General features: G+C 40.7%; 2 protein-coding genes across 2 annotated transcripts; both read right to left on the bottom strand.

The window, feature by feature from the left end:
- Window positions 1–7,160: 7,160 nt before the first annotated feature.
- LOC138674853 (olfactory receptor 1500-like) lies at window positions 7,161–11,106 on the bottom strand. Its single transcript, XM_069762671.1, has 2 exons — window positions 11,028–11,106; window positions 7,161–8,117 (listed from the first exon to the last, which is right to left on the bottom strand). The coding sequence occupies exons 1-2, from the start codon at window positions 11,055–11,057 to the stop codon at window positions 7,161–7,163; spliced, it is 987 nt and encodes a 328-aa protein (XP_069618772.1). The 5' UTR covers window positions 11,058–11,106.
- Window positions 11,107–14,980: 3,874 nt separating this feature from the next.
- On the bottom strand, window positions 14,981–15,901 carry LOC138674852 (olfactory receptor 1J4-like). The gene has a single exon (XM_069762670.1). It carries the CDS (start codon window positions 15,899–15,901, stop codon window positions 14,981–14,983), a length of 921 nt encoding a protein of 306 aa, XP_069618771.1.
- Window positions 15,902–21,063: the final 5,162 nt, after the last annotated feature.

The raw sequence follows: 21,063 nt of genomic DNA, 5'->3' as shown, positions 1-21,063 counted from the left end.
TATTGTAGATGCCCAGGGTAGATCACATTCTCAGCAGGACTGGGAGTCACATACTGTAGATGCCCAGGGCAGATCACGTTCTCAGCAGGACTGGGAGTGACATATTGTAGATGCCCATGGTAGACCACATGCTCAGCAGGACTGGGAGTGACATATTGTAGATGCCCAGGGTAGACCACGTTCTCAGCAGGACTGGGAGTGACATATTGTAGATGCCCTGGGTAGACCACGTTCTCAGCAGGTCTGGGAGTGACATATTGTAGATGCCCAGGGTAGACCACGTTCTCAGCAGGACTGGGAGTGACATATTGTAGATGCCCAGGGTAGACCACGTTCTCAGCAGGTCTGGGAGTGACATATTGTAGATGCCCAGGGTAAATCACGTTCTCAGCAGGACTGGGAGTGACATATTGTAGATGCCCAGGGTAGACCACGTTCTCAGCAGGTCTGGGAGTGACATATTGTAGATGCCCAGGGTAGATCACGTTCTCAGAAGGACTGGGAGTGACATATTGTAGATGCCCAGGGCAGATCACGTTCTCAGCAGGACTGGGAGTGACATATTGTAGATGCCCAGAGTAGACCACGTTCTCAGCAGGTCTGGGAGTGACATATTGTAGATGCCCAGGGTAGATCACGTTCTCAGCAGGACTGGGAGTGACATATTGTAGATGCCCAGGGTAGACCACGTTCTCAGCAGGTCTGGGAGTGACATATTGTAGATGCCCAGGGTAGACCACGTTCTCAGCAGGTCTGGGAGTGACATACTGTAGATGCCCAGGGTAGATCACGTTCTCAGCAGGACTGAGAGTGACATACTGTAGATGCCCAGGGTAGATCACGTTCTCAGCAGGACTGAGAGTGACATACTGTAGATGCCCAGGGCAGATCACGTTCTCAGCAGTACTGGGAGTCACATACTGTAGATGCCCAGGGCAAATCACGTTCTCAGCAGGACTGGGAGTGACATATTGTAGATGCCCAGGGTAGACCACGTTCTCAGCAGGTCTGGGAGTGACATATTTTAGATGCCCTGGGTAGACCACGTTCTCAGCAGGACTGGGAGTGACATATTGTAGATGCCCAGGGTAGATCACGTTCTCAGCAGGACTGGGAGTGACATATTTTAGATGCCCAGGGTAGACCACGTTCTCAGCAGGACTGGGAGTGACATATTGTAGATGCCCAGGGTAGACCACGTTCTCAGCAGGTCTGAGAGTGACATATTGTAGATGCCCAGGGTAGATCACGTTCTCAGCAGGACTGGGAGTGACATATTGTAGATGCCCAGGGTAGATCACGTTCTCAGCAGGTCTGGGAGTGACATATTGTAGATGCCCTGGGTAGACCACGTTCTCAGCAGGACTGGGACTGACATATTGTAGATGCCCAGGGTAGATCACGTTCTCAGCAGGACTGGGAGTGACATATTGTAGATGCCCTGGGTAGACCACGTTCTCAGCAGGACTGGGAGTGACATATTGTAGATGCCCAGGGTAGGTCACGTTCTCAGCAGGACTGGGAGTGACATATTGTAGATGCCCAGGGTAGACCACGTTCTCAGCAGGACTGGGAGTGACATATTGTAGATGCCCAGGGTAGACCACCTTCTCAGCAGGTCTGGGAGTGACATACTGTAGATGCCCAGGGTAGACCACGTTCTCAGCAGGACTGGGAGTGACATATTGTAGATGCCCAGGGTAGACCACCTTCTCAGCAGGTCTGGGAGTGACATACTGTAGATGCCCAGGGTAGACCACGTTCTCAGCAGGACTGGGAGTGACATATTGTAGATGCCCTGGGTAGACCACGTTCTCAGCAGGACTGGGAGTGACATATTGTAGATGCCCAGGGTAGACCACGTTCTCAGCAGGACTGGGAGTGACATATTGTAGATGCCCAGGGTAGACCACGTTCTCAGCAGGACTGGGAGTGACATATTGTAGATGCACAGGGTAGAGCAGACCTGCAGCCTGTGGCCCTAGTGACATGTGTGCATCAGGGGGCAGGTGGGAAGTCTTTACTATGAGCGTGATCGGCCTTCTTCATAATAACCATAGTCAAAGAGTAAGAAGAGAGCAGGAGCGGAGCCGACACACTCCCTCTTGTGACGGTAATGATGCTTATATCCACAGTACGGCCGGTGTCACACGTATTACCTCTGCAGGAGAATAATTTTAATTACACTAATGATGCTCAGCTCAAATTCTGCGAGCGTTTAAGCCAAGTGTCATCTTCGTGTAATCCGATTCGCTTGCATGCGAGAATTGAAGGAAAAGTGTGGCGAAGATGGAGAACTTAATCTCTCATGTTAAACATCATGTTAAAAGGAACAATATACAGAACAGTCTGGATCACTTCCCCTATCTTTGCTAGTGCATATACTGTATGACCCTAGATGGATATTGGAATAGTCAGTCCAGGAGAAAGAATTCTCCCGATGAACTCGCCTCTGCACCGTGTGACTTTATCATGGTGCCAGTGAGGATCTCACCGAGGTCACCTCAGTTCAGCCTGGCTGGGATCAGAGCCTCATTGACATCACCGATAGTAACTGAGGCTGCAGTTGCAGAAGTTAATTCACCAGTGGTTTTCAGCCTGTATGGTCGCATCTTGGCACCGTCCAGGGTGAAAACTAGTTATACCCCAAACATGGATTACGACGTGGGACAGAACAATGGACAGGTATGGTATATTGTTTTTTTTTTATTTATTTTTTATTACATGAGATCGAGGGCTTCGCTGGAATTAAGCGCTGCATTAAGTATGGTTTAATTGAGAATATTAAAGGAGTCTGTGTCATTTTTTTCAATTAAAGGATTTTATTCTGGCTGTGTCTTTCTTTAACATATAACTATAGGATGAATTAAAGGATAAGTGTCATATAATAATAATAATAATAATAATCTTTATTTATATAGCGCCAACATATTCCGCAGCGCTTTACAGTTTAACAGTTTCAAACACAAAAGTCATAAGTTACAACGTTAACAATACAATAATTAAAGCAAAATAAGACGACCCTGCTCGTGAGAGCTTACAATCTACAATGAGGTGGGGGAGATACAAAGTACAGGTGTGTATTTACAATGATGTATTTACAATCATGGTCCAGCCATCTTCAGGGGGTGGGGAATAGATGGGGATAGTGAATGGGCTACACACACACAAACATAACATAACTTTGATTAGTGAACGTGATAGGCCGCTCTGAACAAATGTGTTTTGAGCGAGCGCCTAAAACTATGCAAATTATGGATGGTCCTAATATCTTGGGGTAGAGCATTCCAGAGGATTGGCGCAGCACGGGAGAAGTCTTGGAGTCGGGAGTGGGAGGTACAGATTAGTGCAGAGGTTAGCCGAAAGTCATTTGCAGAGCGCAGTGGTCTGTTAGGCTGATAGACAGAAATGAGGGAGGAGATGTAAGGGGGTGCCGCACTGTGGAGAGCTTTGTGGGTGAGAACAAGTACTTTGAATTGTATCCTGTAATGAATGGGCAGCCAGTGTAACGACTGGCGAAGAGCGGACGCGTCCGAGTAACAATTAACCAGATGGACGACCCTGGCTGCCGCATTAAGGATGGACTGGAGAGGGGAAAGTCGAGTGAGGGGGAGGCCAATTAATAGAGCGTTACAGTAGTCCAGGCGGGAGTGGATCAGGGCGACCGTGAGGGTTTTAGCTGTCTCCATGGTGAGAAAAGGGCGGATTCTAGAGATGTTCTTTAGGTGTAAGCGGCATGAGCGGGCAAGAGATTGTATATGGGAGGTGAAGGAGAGATCGGAGTCAAACATAACACCCAGACAGCGCGCCTGCTGCCGGGGTGTTATTATGGTGCCACCCATGGAGAGGGAAATGTCAGATTTAGGGAGGTTAGTAGATGGTGGGAGCAGAAGAAGTTCAGTTTTGGAGAGGTTGAGTTTCAGATAGAGAGCAGACATGATGTTGGAGACTGCGGACAGACAGTCAGTGGCATTCTGTAGTACAGCGGGGGTAAGGTCAGGGGATGACGTATATAGTTGTGTGTCGTCGGCATAAAGATGGTACTGAAAGCCAAATCTGCTGATGGTCTGTCCAATTGGGGCCGTGTAGAGAGAGAACAGAAGGGGGCCAAGGACTGAGCCCTGAGGTACCCCAACAGTGAGAGGAAGAGGAGATGAAGTGGAGCCAGAGAACAGAACACTGAAGGAGCGGTCGGAAAGATAGGAGGAGAACCAGGAGAGAGCAGTGTCCTTAATGCCTAGTGACTGGAGCCTAGAGAGCAGGAGAGGGTGGTCAACAGTGTCAAAAGCTGCAGAAAGGTCGAGAAGAATGAGCAGAGAGTGGTCACCATTACGTTTTGCTGTCAGAAGGTCATTGGTCACTTTGATGAGTGCAGTTTCTGTCGAATGTAGGGGGCGGAAACCGGACTGTGAAGGGTCTAGGAGGGAGTGAGTGGAGAGGTAACGGGTAAGGCGGGAGTATATCAGGCGCTCCAAGAGTTTAGAGATGAAGGGGAGATTGGAGACCGGTCTGTAGTTGTTTGTGCAGGATGGGTCGAGGGTGGGTTTCTTTAGTAATGGAGTAATGATAGAGTGTTTGAAGGAGGAGGGGAAAATGCCAGAGGAGAGGGAGAGATTAAAGATTGTAGTTAGGTGACTTGTGACAACTGGAGAGAGAGACTGTAGGAGATGTGAGGTAATGGGGTCGGTAGTGCATGTAGTCGGACGAGAAGAGGAGAGGAGCTTGGAGACTTCTTCTTCTGTGATGGGATCGAATGTGGAGAGTGAGCCAGGGGCAATGAGGGGAGGGATGGGAGTCACTGAACTTAGTTGTTGGGAGCGGATTTCCTGACGGATATTGTCTATTTTCTCTATAAAGTGGGAGGCCAGGTCACCAGCACAAATATCTGTGATAGGGGCTTGTGCTTTTGGCCTGAGGAGGGAGTGAAAGGTGTCAAAAAGTTTCTTGGGGTTGTTGGATAGACATCTCGCTATTACTAAGCCTTGGGCTTGATGTCACCTGACAATACAAAGGTGACATCAACCCCACAAATATGAACCTCACTTGCCACCGCTACAGGGCAAGTGGGAAGAGGCGGGCAAAGCGCCAGAATTGGCGTATCTAATAAATGTGCATTTTCTGGGCAGCCGCAGGCTGCTATTCATAGGCTGTGGGGGCCTATATCCATGGTCTCTTACCAGCCTGAGAATACCAGCCCCAGCTCTCTGTTTTACCAAGGCTGGTTGTCAAAAATGGGGGGAGCCCCACACCGTTTTTTTTTAATTATTTATTTAAATGCCCCGACAAACCTGGCCTGTGTATGAAAAAATGCTTTAGACTGTATCACAAGTCCATGCACTGCTAAATTCAAGTCTGACTCATCCAACTGACATATGACAGCCTGATGAACAGTACACAACTGACATATGACAGCCTGACAAACACTACACAACTCATGCATGCCACTACATTATAAAATTCACATACGAGAAAACAGGAGATTAGTTCCAAAAAGGGGGCATTTGTTGGGCATTGCACATAAAGATAAGTTCCTTTAGGGGTCTAGTTTACAGCATGTGGTTATGTGGTTACTTGTGAGAGGTTTCTACTGTTTAGGCACATCAGGGGTTCTGCAAACGCGAAAGGATGCCATACCATTCCATCGAAGTCTGCTTTCCAAAACGTCACTACATCACTTCCGAACTCTGCCATGCACCCAAACAGCAGTTTTCTCCCACTTATGCGGTATCAGCATACTCAGGACAAATTGCACAATAACATTTGGGTCCAATTTCTCCTGTTACTCTTGTGAAAATTAAAAAAATTGGGGTATAAAAGAAAATTTTTGTGGAAAAAAGCATGATTTTTTTATTTTTACGGCTCTTCATTATAAACCTTAGTGAAACACTCGAGGGTTCAAAGTGCTCACCAAACATCTAGATAAGTTCTTTGGAGGGAATCATTTCCAAAATGTGGTCACTTGTGGGGGGGTGTCCACTCCAATCGCGACATGGCATCCGATTTAAATGCCTGCCAATTTTGAGTTGAAAAAGTCAAACGGTGCTCCTTCCCTTCCGAGCTCTGCCATGCCCCTAAACAGTGGATTTTCCCCATATATTGGGTATTGGCATGTTTAAGAGTAATTGCATTACAAACTTTGGGGTTCATTTTTTCCTGTTAACCTTGTGAAAATAAAAAAAAGTAGTCTAACTTTTTACTGTAAAAAAGTTAAATGTTCATTTTTTCCTTTCACATTTCATTAATTCTTGTGAATAAACTTCTTGAATGTAGTTTTGATCAGCTTGAGGGGTGCAGTTTTTAGAATGGTGTCACTTTTGGATATTTTCTGCCATATAGACCCCTCAAAGTGATTTCAATTGTGAGGTGGTCCCTAAAAAAATGGTTTGGTACATTTTGTTGTAAAAATGAGAAATCGCTGGTCAACTTTTAACCCTTATAACTTCTTAGCAAAAAAAAATGTTTTTTTTTTTTTTTTTTAATTGTACAAATGTTCCATAGACATGTTGGAAATGTTATATTGGAACTATTTTGTGTGACATATTTCTCTGATTTAAGGGGATAAAAATTCAAAGTTTGAAAATTTCAAAATGTTCACCAAATTTCCGTTTTTTACACACATAAATGCAATTCATATCAAAGAAATTTTACCAAAAACATTAAGGACAATATGTCACGAAAAAACTATGTCAGAATCACCAGGATCCGTTGTAGCGTTCCAGAATTATTACCACTTAAATGGACAATGGTCAGAATAGTAAGAACTGGCCTGATCATTAACGGGCAAACCACCCTCGGGGGTAAAGGGTTTAAAAACTCACTAGTGTGCCAGTGCTTTCTCTCTACTATTGATAATCTCTAGGATCTCCATATCTCACAGTCAGAGCAACCTTTCCATTTTTATTATGAATTCTAAAGTTTGGATCACCTACTAACTTCTTATAGACATTGGTGTAAGGAACGTATCCCTTTATCTCATTTTAATACTTTGATGTGTCCTTGACTACCACTGATTCATCCTTGCATCTGCCTTACTAAAGAAAGAGGTTCTTCAACCACATAACATGAACCAAGGTAAATAAAGGAGAATATTTTTTCAAATACCTTATCAAATAATGATTATGGTTTATGGGTGTTCACCAAATATTTTTTACTTTCATGGATTATCTGTTTCGAATATTTTGGTTCATTTTCCAGGGCTTTTGCTTATGAATAAATTGTTGTACGGCTTTTTTAATGTCTTCGTTTCTCAAACTATATATAATTGGGTTGACCAAAGGAGTTAGCACAGTATATAGCAGCGAGAGGATCTTCCTCGTCGTGAGTGTTCGGCCTTTTGTTGGGACAACGTAAACACCAAATAAAGTCCCGTAGAATATGGAGACCACAGTGAGGTGGGAGCAGCAGGTGGAGAAGGCTTTCTGTCTGCCGGTTTTGGATGGAATCTTTAACACTGTGACAACAATGTAGGTATAAGATGCTACAATTACTACAGTTGGAATAATTACAATTGGAATGCTTACTAAATAAATCTCTAAATTTACTACGAAGGTTTCAGAACAGGAAAGTTCTAATAAGGGATCAAGGTCACAGAATAAATGGTTAATGACTTTTGGACCACAAAAGTTCAGCATTGCTGTTGTTATGACATAAATTAAAGTAATAGAAAATCCAAACACCCAACAGCATATGGCCAGTATCGCACAATGATGGTTTGTCATTATAGAGGCATAACGGAGGGGGTTACAGATGGCCACGTATCTGTCGAAAGACATTAAGGCGAGAAGAAAACATTCAAAAACAACTGAGGAGCAGAAGAAATAAAACTGAGTGATACATCCAGTAAAAGTAATGGCACTCCAACTATTCAGTAAAACATGGAGCATGTTCGGAACGATATCTGAGGTCAACAAGATGTCACTGACGGACAATTGTGAGATGAAGTAGTACATTGGAGTGTGGAGGTTCTTGCTGGTGGACACCAGGGTGACGATCAGGAGATTCCCACATAATATCAGACAATAAACAACAAAAAACAGAGAGAACAGTAAAATTCTCAAATTTTGACTGACTTGAAATCCTAAGATGTAAAATTCCTTGACCACCGTCCTGTTGTTCTCCTGCATTTAGACCAGAAAAGTAATGACACTTATAGTAGGACCCAAGACTAAGAGTGGCCTCAATATATGACCTGCTCCATAATGAAAATTATAACACTTATTGTGCAGAGTACAATAACTTATTGAATTTGACCTAAGACTACATCAGATTTTCGCAGAAGTCCTAAAGGCAGATGTAAAAGAACCTAAAGCAAATGAGTATGATGTATTGGATTTTGTCAATTTTAAGTGTGCAAAAATAATCCAAATAACGAGTGTGATTTATGCAGCAATAACTGTATCTAAACATTTCTGGGAATTGTGGAATAATCCTGCACTTTGACTTGTACGAATTTCGGCCCATTCCTCACTTCACTGCAAAACAGCTAAATTATGCCAAAATGATATGTTGGTGCTATGTTAACAAAATGAATTAAATATTAAAGTGGACCTGACAGCTTTCTGGATATCGCTGATTTAATATAAACTTCTATAGAATTTCTGAGATTGCTACATTGTGCAGTTTCCCTGATAATCTTCCTAGAAATGTGTGAATCAATTAACATGTGGGTGTTAATCATTGTGACTGTGTCCACAAACTCTGGCTATCGAATTAGCGCTGACATTGTAAGAATTTCAGACTACATGGAAAACACACTTTCCAAAAATTACATTTTAGAAGTGGTGAAAAGGGGAACGACACTATAATAAGACAAAGAAAAGATGTTATAAACTTTTTATTTATTATAAAATAAATATGTTTTTTTGAAAATATTCTTGTCTACAGTGGTGACTCATCCTATTTAGGGGTAATTTGAAAAATAATAACAAAGTTAATATACTTTCTTAGGCTAGGAGATCACTTCCTCATTGTTGAGGCTCTAACTGCTGAGATCCACAGCATTCATGAGATCGGGGCTCTGGAATCGCGTGATCAGACCTCATAGGCTTCGACTTGAATCCAGCAGAAGTGTGCATGATTAACGTCCACACCACTCAATTTCTAAAGGACTGCTAGAGAATCTTGACTGCTCTAGTCCTCTTTCTCCAGCAGTCACATTGACAATAAGTGGTCACGCAGCCAAGTATGCCCAACTCAGTTCCATTCCCTAACACTGACATACAAAGCCATGCACAACAAGTCTCCTCCATACGTCAGGGACTTGGTCTCCTGGAACTTACCTGCATGCAACCTCCGATCCTCGGAACTTCTCCTTCTCTACTCCTCTCATATCATTTTCTCAAATCGCATTCAAGATTTCTCCCCTGCATGTCTTCTACTCTGGAACTCTCTACTCCAACATATCAGACTCTCACCTACCGTAAAAACCTTCAAACAAACCTGAAGACCCACCTCTTCCGACAAGCTTACAACCTGCAGTAACCACAGATCCACCAACTGCTGCATGACCAGCTCTATCCTCACCTACTGTATCCTCATCCATGCCTCGTAGACTCGTGAGCCCTCATGGGCAGGTCCTCTGCTCCTGTACCAGTCGGTCACTTGTGTTGTTCATGATTATTGTACTTGTTTTTAAGCATACCCCTATTCACATGTAAAGTGCCATGGAATAAATGGCGCTATAAAAATAATAATAACCCAGGAGGAAGCTGAAGAGCCAAAATCTTGGGGTTCCAGATACCGATCTCAAGATTGTTGGGGGTTCCAGCAGTTAGACTAGCAATTAGGAAGTTAACCCCTATTTCATTGATTGCAGAAAAGCTTATTTTTGGGGAGGAATAAATCTCTGAGCATGACCATGTTATCAGCATTTAGTATATTAAACACAAATGTTGCTATACTATGCATGCTACCTAAAGATCATCAAATCAATTTCATGCAAAATCAAAATCAAGTAAATTTTATGAAATTTGCAGGGTTTCGGGGAATTCAAAATAACAATAAACATTGATGATGATTGCATTAGCCACAGAAGGTTAATAGGACCTCATGGCCTGACAGCATAGGCTTTCCCATAATGTCTTACAGCTATTTCATCACTTAGTCTCTCCTGATTTGATGTACTATACTATCATAGCCTGTATAAAATCCTAAGCAGGGAATGCAGCAGCCATTTAAAAGGTGATTAGATATCATATAATATAATAATACATAATATATTTGTCTACACTACTGTTTTACAAGTCAAGTTATAAAGCTCTACACTTCACATCACATAGGGCTTACCTTCCTTGTCAATGATGCCTTCTGGACATCTGTCAAGTCAGCAGTCTTCCCCATGATTGTGGAGCCCAATAAAGCAGACTAACGGACCATTTTAAATACTTTGCAGGCGTTTTTTATTATTTATTCTAATTTACTGAGATGATGACTTTTGGGTTTTCATTGGCTGCAAACCACAATCATCAACATTAACAGAAATAAACACGTGAAATAGATCACTCTGTGTGTAATGACTCTATATAATATACGAGTTTCACTTTTTGTATTGAAGAACTTAATTAAAATCACTTATTGATGGTATTCTAATTTTGTGAGAAGCTCCTGTATCACTACTGACATTCAGGAATCACCAAACTGGGAATACATTATTTGTTTTCTCTCCTTAATCCCAAAGTATTAAATGAGTACAACAAGAAAGCATCATATTAAAAAAAAATCATATTACAAATATTACATCTTTTGTTTCCCAAAACTGATTATCCTTTTATTGAGTTGTAAGAAAATGCTCACATTTTATAATAATAGATGTAACATATCAAATAAAATTACGAAACTATGTAAAAGAAAATATAAGGGTAAACCAAATCTTCTGGAATAACAAAATGACAAATGCTAGATAAATATAAATGATATAATTATAATAATAATAATAATCCTTCGCCATTTCACATATCTTGTATATTGATTATAAAGGATCACACATTTGGTTATAATCTTTATTTCTTTTTTTTGCAGATGTTACTCACATTAGATATTTCTTTGTTCTTGTCATTCATTTTCAGATTAATATTTCTTCTTGGTCCCGGTTCTTTGATAAGATTGATGATAAAATTAGACAGCAGCGTTGTCGGCTTGAGATACATAAATGTGAGGATTTATTTATGGATATTTATATATAATATAAAGGCAAGATGCAAAGTAGAATAACTTCTGGGAGATATCTCGGTTGTAGACTGAGGAGTCCCTAGTGTCTTAGCCAATGGAGAATATGAAAGTTACAATAAGTAGATAAAGTTGCACAGGAAAAAGTTCAGGTCGAAAAAAAAGTTTTACGCCAAGAACAAAGTTAGTGTTTACTGTTCTGAAAGTTCTAAAACAAATTTAATGTGAATATCTCGCCATAAGAATGACGTAGAATATGATGTTGGCCAGGAGATAAGCTGATTGTAGTGAGTCCAGCTGTATACACCCGGTGATCGTCAGATAAAGGTGGGTGGACGGCAATGTACTCCCCTTGTAGGAAAAGCCACACCAACATTTAGGGCTCGCTCACCCTGTCATATAACATCGCTAAAAGATGCTTATTATTGCAAAACTAATTTTTGAATCACCATTAGTGTTGAGCATTCCGATACTGCAAATATCGGGTATCGGCCGATATTTGCTGTATCGGAATTCCGATAACTCTCCTTCAGGCCCTGGGATCCATATTAATGTAAAAAATAAAGAATAAAAATAAAAAATATGGCTATACTCACCCCTCCGACGAACCCTGGCTGTCACCGCTGCGAGGGTCCGCCTCCGTCCTTAAGAATGCAGAGAGTGAAGGACCTTCGATGACGTCGCGGTCACGTGAGCAGTCAGGTGACTGCAACTTCATCGAAGGTCCTTCACTCTTTGCATTCTTAGGAACGGAGGCAAGCGCTCGCAGCGGTGACAGCCAGGGTTCGCCGGAGGGGTGAGTATTGCCATATTTTTTATTTTTATTCTTTATTTTTTACATGAATATGGATCCCAGGGCCTGAAGGAGAGTTTCTTCTCCTTTAGACCCTGGGAACCATCCAGGATAGCTTCCGATACTTGTGTCTCATTGATTTGCATTGGTATTGGGTATCGGTATCGGTGATATCCGATATTTTTTGGATATCGGCCGATACAATCTGATACCGATACCTTTGAGTATCGGAAGGTATCGCTCAACACTAATCACCATCTTTTGAGAGCTATAATTTTTCCATATTTCTGCCAACACTCATGTGAATGCTCATTTTTTTGCGGGACGAGTTGACGTCTTTATTGGCACCATTTGTTGGGCTTCTAATGATTTTTCACTGCTTTATCTTTGTGACTTTTTAGGAGGCCGATTTAACAAAAACCATCAAATTAAGATTTTTATTTTATGCCGTTCCACATGTAATAAAATTGATGAGGCAACTTTATTCTTCTGGTCAGTACGATTACATACCACATTGATATAATTTTTTTTATGTTTTGGCGCTTTTACACAGTAAAAATATTTTATTAAAAAATTATTATTTTTGCATCGCTTTATTCTGAGAGCTATAACTTTTTTATTTTTCCATTGATTAGGCTGTATGACGGCTTGTTTTTATGTGGGACATGATGATGTTTTATTGATACCATTTTTATTTATATTTGTCTTTTTGATCAACTTTTATTCCACTTTTTGAAAAAGAAAAAGCATAGTTTTTTGTCCATTGTCTATTTGTTCTTTTTATGGTGTTCACTCAAAGGGTTAGCTAGTGTGACAGTTTTATGGTCGTTCTGGACACAGAGATATCAAATACTTGTCCTTTTTTTATTTTTATGTTTTTACACAAAAAAAACTAATTTATAGGCAATATATATTTTTCTATTATTTTTCTTACTTTGTTATTTTTAAAAAACTAACTTTCTTTATTTTTACTTTTTTACTTTGTCCTTTTGTGGGACTGCCACTTTTTACAGTCTGATCGCAGTTATAAAGCATTGCATTATAGATATCAGTACTGCACTGACAGAAGCCCCTTTGACTATGCTACATATGTGGTCTATCAAGATTCCTAGCCCAATGTGACTCAGGGGTCGTCATGGTGTCCTTGGGTCACCATGGCAACAATAGATCCATTGCGATGGCAGCTCTCTCTCCCTGGCTTCTAAATGCTGCATGACACCGTTAGTAGGCCCCAACCAAACTAGTTGGCCAAATGCAGTGTTATATTAAAAACTACTTAATGAGAGCCTGAAGATAGAAGCTCAGGACAGGAAACCAGGAGAACAGCAAGGAGCGGCAGACACCGTTAGTAGGCCCCAACACAACTAGTAGGCCAAATGCAGTGTAATATTAAAGGTTTATACCTTGTGGGAATAAAAGGACTAGAAATAGGAAAAACCCAATGTGGCTAAACAAAGAAGTAAGACAGGCAATTAACAGTAAAAAGAAAGCATTTGCACTACTAAAGCAGGATGGCACCATTGAAGCTCTAAAAAACTATAGGGAGAAAAATACTTTATCTAAAAAACTAATTAAAGCTGCCAAAAAGGAAACAGAGAAGCACATTGCTAAGGAGAGTAAAACTAATCCCAAACTGTTCTTCAACTATATCAATAGTAAAAGAATAAAAACTGAAAATGTAGGCCCCTTAAAAAATAGTGAGGAAAGAATGGTTGTAGATGACGAGGAAAAAGCTAACATATTAAACACCTTCTTCTCCACGGTATTCACGGTGGAAAATGAAATGCTAGGTGAAATCCCAAGAAACACTGAAAACCCTATATTAAGGGTCACCAATCTAACCCAAGAAGAGGTGCGAAACCGGCTAAATAAGATTAAAATAGATAAATCTCCGGGTCCGGATGGCATACACCCACGAGTACTAAGAGAACTAAGTAATGTAATAGATAAACCATTATTTCTTATTTTTAGGGACTCTATAGCGACGGGGCATTCATATTCATTAATGATCTGGTAGAAGGTTTACACAGTAAAATATCAATATTTGCAGATGATACAAAACTATGTAAAGCAGTTAATACAAGAGAAGATAGCATTCTGCTACAGATTGATCTGGATAAGTTGGAAACTTGGGCTGAAAGGTGGCAGATGAGGTTTAACAATGATAAATGTAAGGTTATACACATGGGAAGAAGGAATCAATATCACCATTACACACTGAACGGGAAACCACTGGGTAAATCTGACAGGGAGAAGGACTTGGGGATCCTAGTTAATGATAAACTTACCTGGAGCAGCCAGTGCCAGGCAGCAGCTGCCAAGGCAAACAGGATCATGGGGTGCATTAAAAGAGGTCTGGATACACATGATGAGATCTAATAACCATGTATAGGCCTCACTTGAACCCCTCGGCTGAGTTCGCCATCACCACCTCCTCAGGCAAGCAATTCCAGATTCTCACTGCCCTAACAGTAAAGAATCCTCTTCTATGTTGGTGGAAAAACCTTCTCTCCTGCAGACGCAAAGAATGCCCCCTTGTGCCCGTCACCTTCCTTGGTATAAACAGATCTTCAGCGAGATATTTGTATTGTCCCTTTATATACTTATAAAGTACATGTGCAAACTTAATTAGTTGGTGGCAAAAAGGAGACTGAATAGAGATGCTGATAATAAATATTGGTGCAAACTACTGGCGCTAAATCCGGCCGGTATATAGTATATTAGTCATAGTGACCAGTGAGCTATAAAGCACCCAGCGGGCAAGCAAACAACAAAAAGAAAAACAAAAATGCCCAAAAAAACAAAATAAAAAAATTGGAGTAGAGGTCAAAAAGAAGCCACCTAGTATTACCTGCTGAATGGGATGAACGTCCCTGGGATGTGCCGAACCCCGACGCGCGTTTCGGCGTCTGCCTTTGTCAGGGGAAGACGAAAAAATAGATTTATGACTGACACAACTTTCTGCAAATGTTTTTATTGTTTTTTTTTTAGTGGATTATATTTAAAATTGATCGTGAAAAATTTCTATTTCACAAGCATAAATGTTTCCTGTACGGCTTTTCTGATGTCTGTATTTCTCAGACTGTATATAATGGGGTTGATCAGTGGAGTCAGCACAGTATATAGCAGGGATTGGATTTTGTTGGTGGTGACTGATTGTTTTGTAGGTATAACATAAACACTGAATATAGTCCCGTAGAATATGGAGACCACAGTGAGGTGGGAGCTACAGGTGGAGAAGGCTTTCTGTCTACCGTTACTGGATGGGATCCTTACGATTGTTAAGACAATATAACTATATGAAACTATAATTATTGTGATTGGGGTTAATATATTTGGAATGCCTACTACATAAATCTCCAAATGGACAATAGAAATGTCTGAACAGGCAAGTTCTAGAAGAGGAACAAGGTCGCAGAATAAATGGTCAATGATATTTGAACCACAAAAGTTTAGTTGCGATGTTGTAATTGTATATATCAAGTTAAAGGAAAATCCAAATAACCAACAGAAGACGGTCAATATCACGCAATACCCACTTGTCATGATAGAGGTGTAACGGAGAGGATTACAGATGGCTATGTATCTATCATAGGACATCACAGCGAGAAGAAAACCTTCAAATGTTTCTGAGGAACAGAAGAAATACAATTGGGCGACGCAATTGGGAAAGGCAATGGTCCCCCCATTATTCATTAGAATGTATAACATACTGGGAACAATGATCATGGTCAATAAAATGTCACCGATGGAGAGTTGTGAGATGAAGAAGTACATTGGAGTGTGGAGGTTCTTGCTGGTGGACACCAGGGTGATGATCAGGAGATTCCCACATAATATCAAACAATAAGCTACAAAGAATAAACTAAAGAGGAAAAGTCTTAAATCTCCGCTGACTTGAAATCCTAAGAGGATGAAATCAGTAACCATCGTCCTGTTCTCCATGTAGACTGGTGAAGTTACAACCTGTTACATAAAACAAAAATAACTTTTTTTCAATCTTCTGTTCCTATAATTTCTCTTTTCATATCATTGTTTTCCTGTCTCTTGATCCTATAGACTTTATGGTACTGATGTTTCAATATTAGACTAAACATGATAAGATGCAGACATTATGATGTTGAACCCAACATTGATATAATAATTTCTACTCCTTTTTTAGAACTTTATGATAAGTCAAACTCACTAGATATCTGACCCCCAAATGACTAATCTGGGAATGTTTAACTTTAACAAAAAAGAAGGCCAAGAAGAGACTAAATATGTGTCTACAAATATCTGAAGGGCTGTCACTGAGTAGAGGGATCATCCTTATTCTCATAGGCACATTGAAACATGAGAAGTAATCGAAGGAAACTGAAAGGGAGAAGATACAGATTACGTATTAGAAAGAACTTTTTGACAGTGAAGGTGATCTTTCAATGTTCTTTTTATTGCAAAACTAAATAAGAAATTAATAATCTTTAATAATCTTTATTTTTTTTATTTTTTACAAATTACAATGATATGCCTAACATAAAACAGTAATGATAAAAATCTAGCAAATAGGAAAGGTGAGGGGAAAAATAGGAACCATGTATAACTAACACTCCAGGACTGACGTGTTACATAGGATCTGGTGTTTCTCAGAGAGAAAAAAAATAGAGAAACAATAATCAGCAACCATAAGATCATGGAATATTTCTTTAATGCCGAGGTTCATTTAACAAGTCTTCAAAAGTTTATTTGGCCTTTTAAGAGCTGACATAGTTCTTCTCTAGAATTCATTACAACTATGCAGAACTAAGTCAAATCAACAGTGAGTGAGGTTCTTGAGATACAACTGGGAAATGAAAAACAATAACGATAGAATTATAGGAAAGATGAACGGGACAGGGAGAGCGGCGTAGAGGAACAAGGGAAGGAGGTGCATGATAAGGGGAAAGAGAAGAGACGAGGGGGAGGAAGTAAGCACCTTGGGAGACGCATTTAGTGTATGATTAGGATGCAATTGTTATGTCTGGTGGGATTGTCCGCGTCTTCAAGTGTTTTGGCGTCAGGTCGAATCCACTTTATCAGAGGTCGCCCATCTTCCTTTCGACTTAACTGGCCCATTAGCTGTTTTGGGGATTTCGCTTTTGTCCCTCCCCAAACCCCTCCAACCTATAATCTCTAACATCCTTATTGCAGCGAGATACTGTATCACAAAATATTGGAAATCCCTTATAGTTCCCTCCAAAACTGAACTAATTGCGAGAGTCAACCTACACTTAAGCTATGAACTGATCACTGCTGGCTCCCTTTCCAAAAAGAATAAGGTCCTCACCTGGTGGGACCCTTGGATTACCTCTCCTCTGATGTCATTACCCAGCGCTCTCCTGCCTAGGCCTTCAAGTTAGAAGTATTGCCTTATGTTTAATAATAATGTACTCATGCGAATCTCAGGTATTACTATTGTTACCACACTTCTGTAAATTATCAATGGTGGTATTCCCCTCTTAATTCCCCTTTCCCTGTTTTTCTCTATGTTATAATTGTAAAGCTTTTCTACAATAAAAATTTGATTGGTTAAAAAAAAAAAAAAAGGATGCAATTGTTGAGTAAAATGATAATTGGTTTCTGAAACGGATCCAAGGCTGCCAAGCTTCTTGGAATTTATTCCTGTTGTGGTTCACACAGGCTTCTAATTCTGCTGTATGGCAGACTTGGTCAATTTTAAGATAAAGTTGCTGAATAGTGGGTATTAGAGAAGAGTGCCAACAACTGAGAGTCAAGGATCTCCCTGCTGCGAGGATTGATTCTGCCAGTTTAGTTGTTCTCTTATTGTCCAGCCATATTGGGAAGTTTAATAGTGCAGTCTCTGGCGTTAAAATGATTCGTTTGCCCAGAACCTCTTTGATAGTCATGGCTATTTTCTTCCAAAATACCTGAAGGGCTTGGCAAGGACCACCATATGTGAAAATAACTTCCGTCATCCTTTCCACACCTTCCACATATATCCGGCGAGGTTCGTTGTCATCTATGAATTTGTTTAGGGATGATATACCACCTAGTTATTATTTTAATGGAATCCTTTTGAATGTGAAGCAATGTGAAGAACCGTGGGATTCCCTATAGATATGTTTTACCTGCGTTTCAGAAAAGGAAATAACCAAGTCTTTTTCCCACTGTGATAAATATGGCCGTTTTAGTTTTGAGTAGTAATTGGTATATTACTGAAAGAGTTTTGGTGTGAGGCTTAGCTCTGGCACAAAGGACTTCATAAGGTTTTAGAGGCATATCCCGATCCACTTGGTGTTCCTCTCGGTGAATAAGAGAGGCGAGTGTCCCATGCTGTTGGAATGTAAGACCCGAGAGTCCTGGAAGTTTGCGCATTTCATGTAGTGGGAGAAGTGTGCCGTCCACGAAGAGCTGATCAACCAGTATTTTGTCCGCTTGTTGGGGGGTGATATCTAGTAGGCCAGTGATTTTTGTTAGTGGGAAATCGGGGGTTGCTAGAACACTACATGTACTTTCAAAATATTAATTGTGGTTTGCGTGTGTGTAGTAATGAAACAAGGCGAAACTCTTGTATAGGCGTGTCCTAACAAGTGGGACCACAAAGTAAGTGGGGACATGTATTCTTCTACATTGACCCACTGTTTATCTACCGTGCCCCTGATCCAGTCTACTGTTCCAGTGAGTTGCTCCGCTTGATAGTATTTTGCCATATCTGGGGCCCCCATTCCACCCATATCTTTCGGTAAAATTAGAGTTTTAGAATTTATACGGGGTTTGTATTTTTGCAAAATATAATTAAAGAAAATGAATGGATTTTTGCTAGGAAGGAGGAGGGGATTAGAATGGGGAGCATGTAGAATATGTATATAAATTTGGGTAACATTAGACTAGAAGATATTTTCCCTTCCCATCCAGGAAAGAAACGGGTCTTTCCATGAGCACATATAAGCATTTGTAGATTCCAGATTGATATTAAGAGTGAAGAGAGATCCTTGTCCGTCTTCCCTGTTTTAATGCCTATATATGAAATGCATCTAGACTGCCAGGCAAAGGATTATTTGAGTTTGAGTTTGTCCGTGGTTCCTCTAGGCAAGCCCAGACTCAGTTCCTCGGACTTGGTTGTGTTTATTTTGAAATTAGAAAGGCTGCCATATCTGTCCAGAATATCCATTAAGGCTGGGAGTCCCCTCAGTGGCTGTGATAGCACAATCAAAAGATCGTCTGTGAAGGCCACAGTTTTATAATGATCATCACTTATCTGTATGCCTTCGATCTCGGGACACTGCTGAATGGCCTGTAGGAGAGGCCATGCTGCCATTACAAACAAAAGATGGGACAGTGGACAGCCTTGTTTCGCTCCATTATAAATTTGGAATAGGTCCGTTAAAGACCCATTAAGTCTGATCTTCGCCGAAGTGCCTGTGTACATACCCATTATAGCTGTTGTGACTGAGTGGGGAAAGCAAAATTTAGCTAATGTCTCCTCAAGGAACGTCCCGTCTACCCTGTCAAAGGCTTTTTCAGCATCTATACCCAAACGTACTTATGGTAATTTGCGAGATTTTGCGTATTGTATTAGGTGTAGAATTCTATAAGCATTAGATCTCCCATCTCTCCCTCTCACAAAACCAGATTGTGTTTTGAAGATAATTAGAGGCAGCAGATGTGCAATTCTGTTAGGCAGCATTCTTGCATTCAATTTTAGATCCGTATTAAGCAATGAGATCGATCTACACCTACCGCACTGCTGTGGATCTTTGCCTACTTTAAATATCAGCAAGATCCTGGCCTCTAAGAACTGGAGTGGAGCTTCATCACCCTTCAACAGTGAGTTGCACATGTTGAGAAGATGAGGGAGTAGGACTGAGGGAAAGGATTTGTAATAAAAGGCCAGAAGTCCATCTGGTCTGGGAGACTTCCCTTTTGGACAGCCCAATAGGGCAGACTGGAGTTCTCTGAGGGAGAATGGTTTAGTGAGTTGTTGTTGTAGAGCAGTCAACTTGGGAATATTTAAGATCCCCAAAAATGTTCTGATATCTTGACTCCTTTGGACTCTCTCCTGTTTTATTTCGGTTGGGCGTAAATGATAGAGGTTTTTATAATATTGTAACAACTCTGTTTCTATTTGAGAATAGTTCTGGATTATGTTATCAGATCTGGTTGTACTGGAGTGGATAAACGTCCGTGCTTGTCTTTTCCTGATTATTGGCATGGTTAGTTTGGAAGCTCTATCGCCATGGACAAATATACGTTTTCCATGACGCATAAATTTAAATGATTGTACCATGAGTAGATCATTTAGTTGTTGTCGTTTTGTCACCAATTCTGCAAGTTTTTGCTTCACTAGTGTTTTGTTTTGTGTTGGGATTCTATGTTTATTATTTCTTCATGGAAGGTTCTGGTTTTCTTTTTTTTATCTATTTAAAAATGAAGTGATAGAGATAAATTCTGGAATTACGACTTTGTGCACCTCCCAAAGCATTTGGTGTGTTATTCCTACTGTGCTGTTGAGACCAATGTACTATGATAAGGCCCTAGTTACATGGGTCTTAAATGCAGGAGTATCTAGTAATGATTAATTTAGTTGCCACGAACTACAGAGGGAGTATGGCCTGGTAAGAGTTAAGTCAACTGATACAATGGAATGGTCTGAGAAAAGAGAAGGAGAAATCTCTGTTTGCCCAATATTTGGTAATAGTGATCTGGCAATCTATCCAATGATAAGAATTATGTGGGCATGAGAAGTATGTAAAGTCTCATTCGGATGGGTGCATGTACAGCCACAGTCAACCATGATCAGAGACTGAAGCACTGCTTTAATCCTAGCCAGATCTCTCAATGAGATTGCACTCTTTTTTTTTTGTTGTTGTATCAATTGCTGGTTCCAGGGCTACATTGAAGTCCCCTCCTATAATCAATGTGCCCTCTCTAAAGTCCCTGATGTTTTCTTAACACTGATAATAACAATTTTAAATGTCTTTTATTCGGTGCGTAGAGACTACAAATGGTGATCACGCTACCTGCCATTAGACCCTAAACTAATAGACAGCGGCCGTCATGGCCTGCCTGTAAATCATGTAAAAGAAAGGGAATCCCCCTAGCTATGGCTATAGAAACCTCCTTGGATT

Source organism: Ranitomeya imitator, chromosome 4 (genome assembly GCF_032444005.1).
Source record: "Ranitomeya imitator isolate aRanImi1 chromosome 4, aRanImi1.pri, whole genome shotgun sequence".
In the NCBI taxonomy this organism is placed as follows: domain Eukaryota; kingdom Metazoa; phylum Chordata; class Amphibia; order Anura; family Dendrobatidae; genus Ranitomeya; species Ranitomeya imitator.
This window is presented reverse-complemented; position numbering and strand designations above follow the sequence as displayed.

Coding starts and splice junctions, on each gene's coding strand:
- LOC138674853 (XM_069762671.1), bottom strand. CDS start 11,057: ATGAATGACAAGAACAAAGAAATATCTAAT. Junction 8,118..11,027: donor AGAACAAAGAAATATCTAAT/GTGAGTAACATC, acceptor GTCTAAATGCAG/GAGAACAACAGGACGGTGGT.
- LOC138674852 (XM_069762670.1), bottom strand. CDS start 15,901: ATGGAGAACAGGACGATGGTTACTGATTTCATCCTCTTAGGATTTCAA.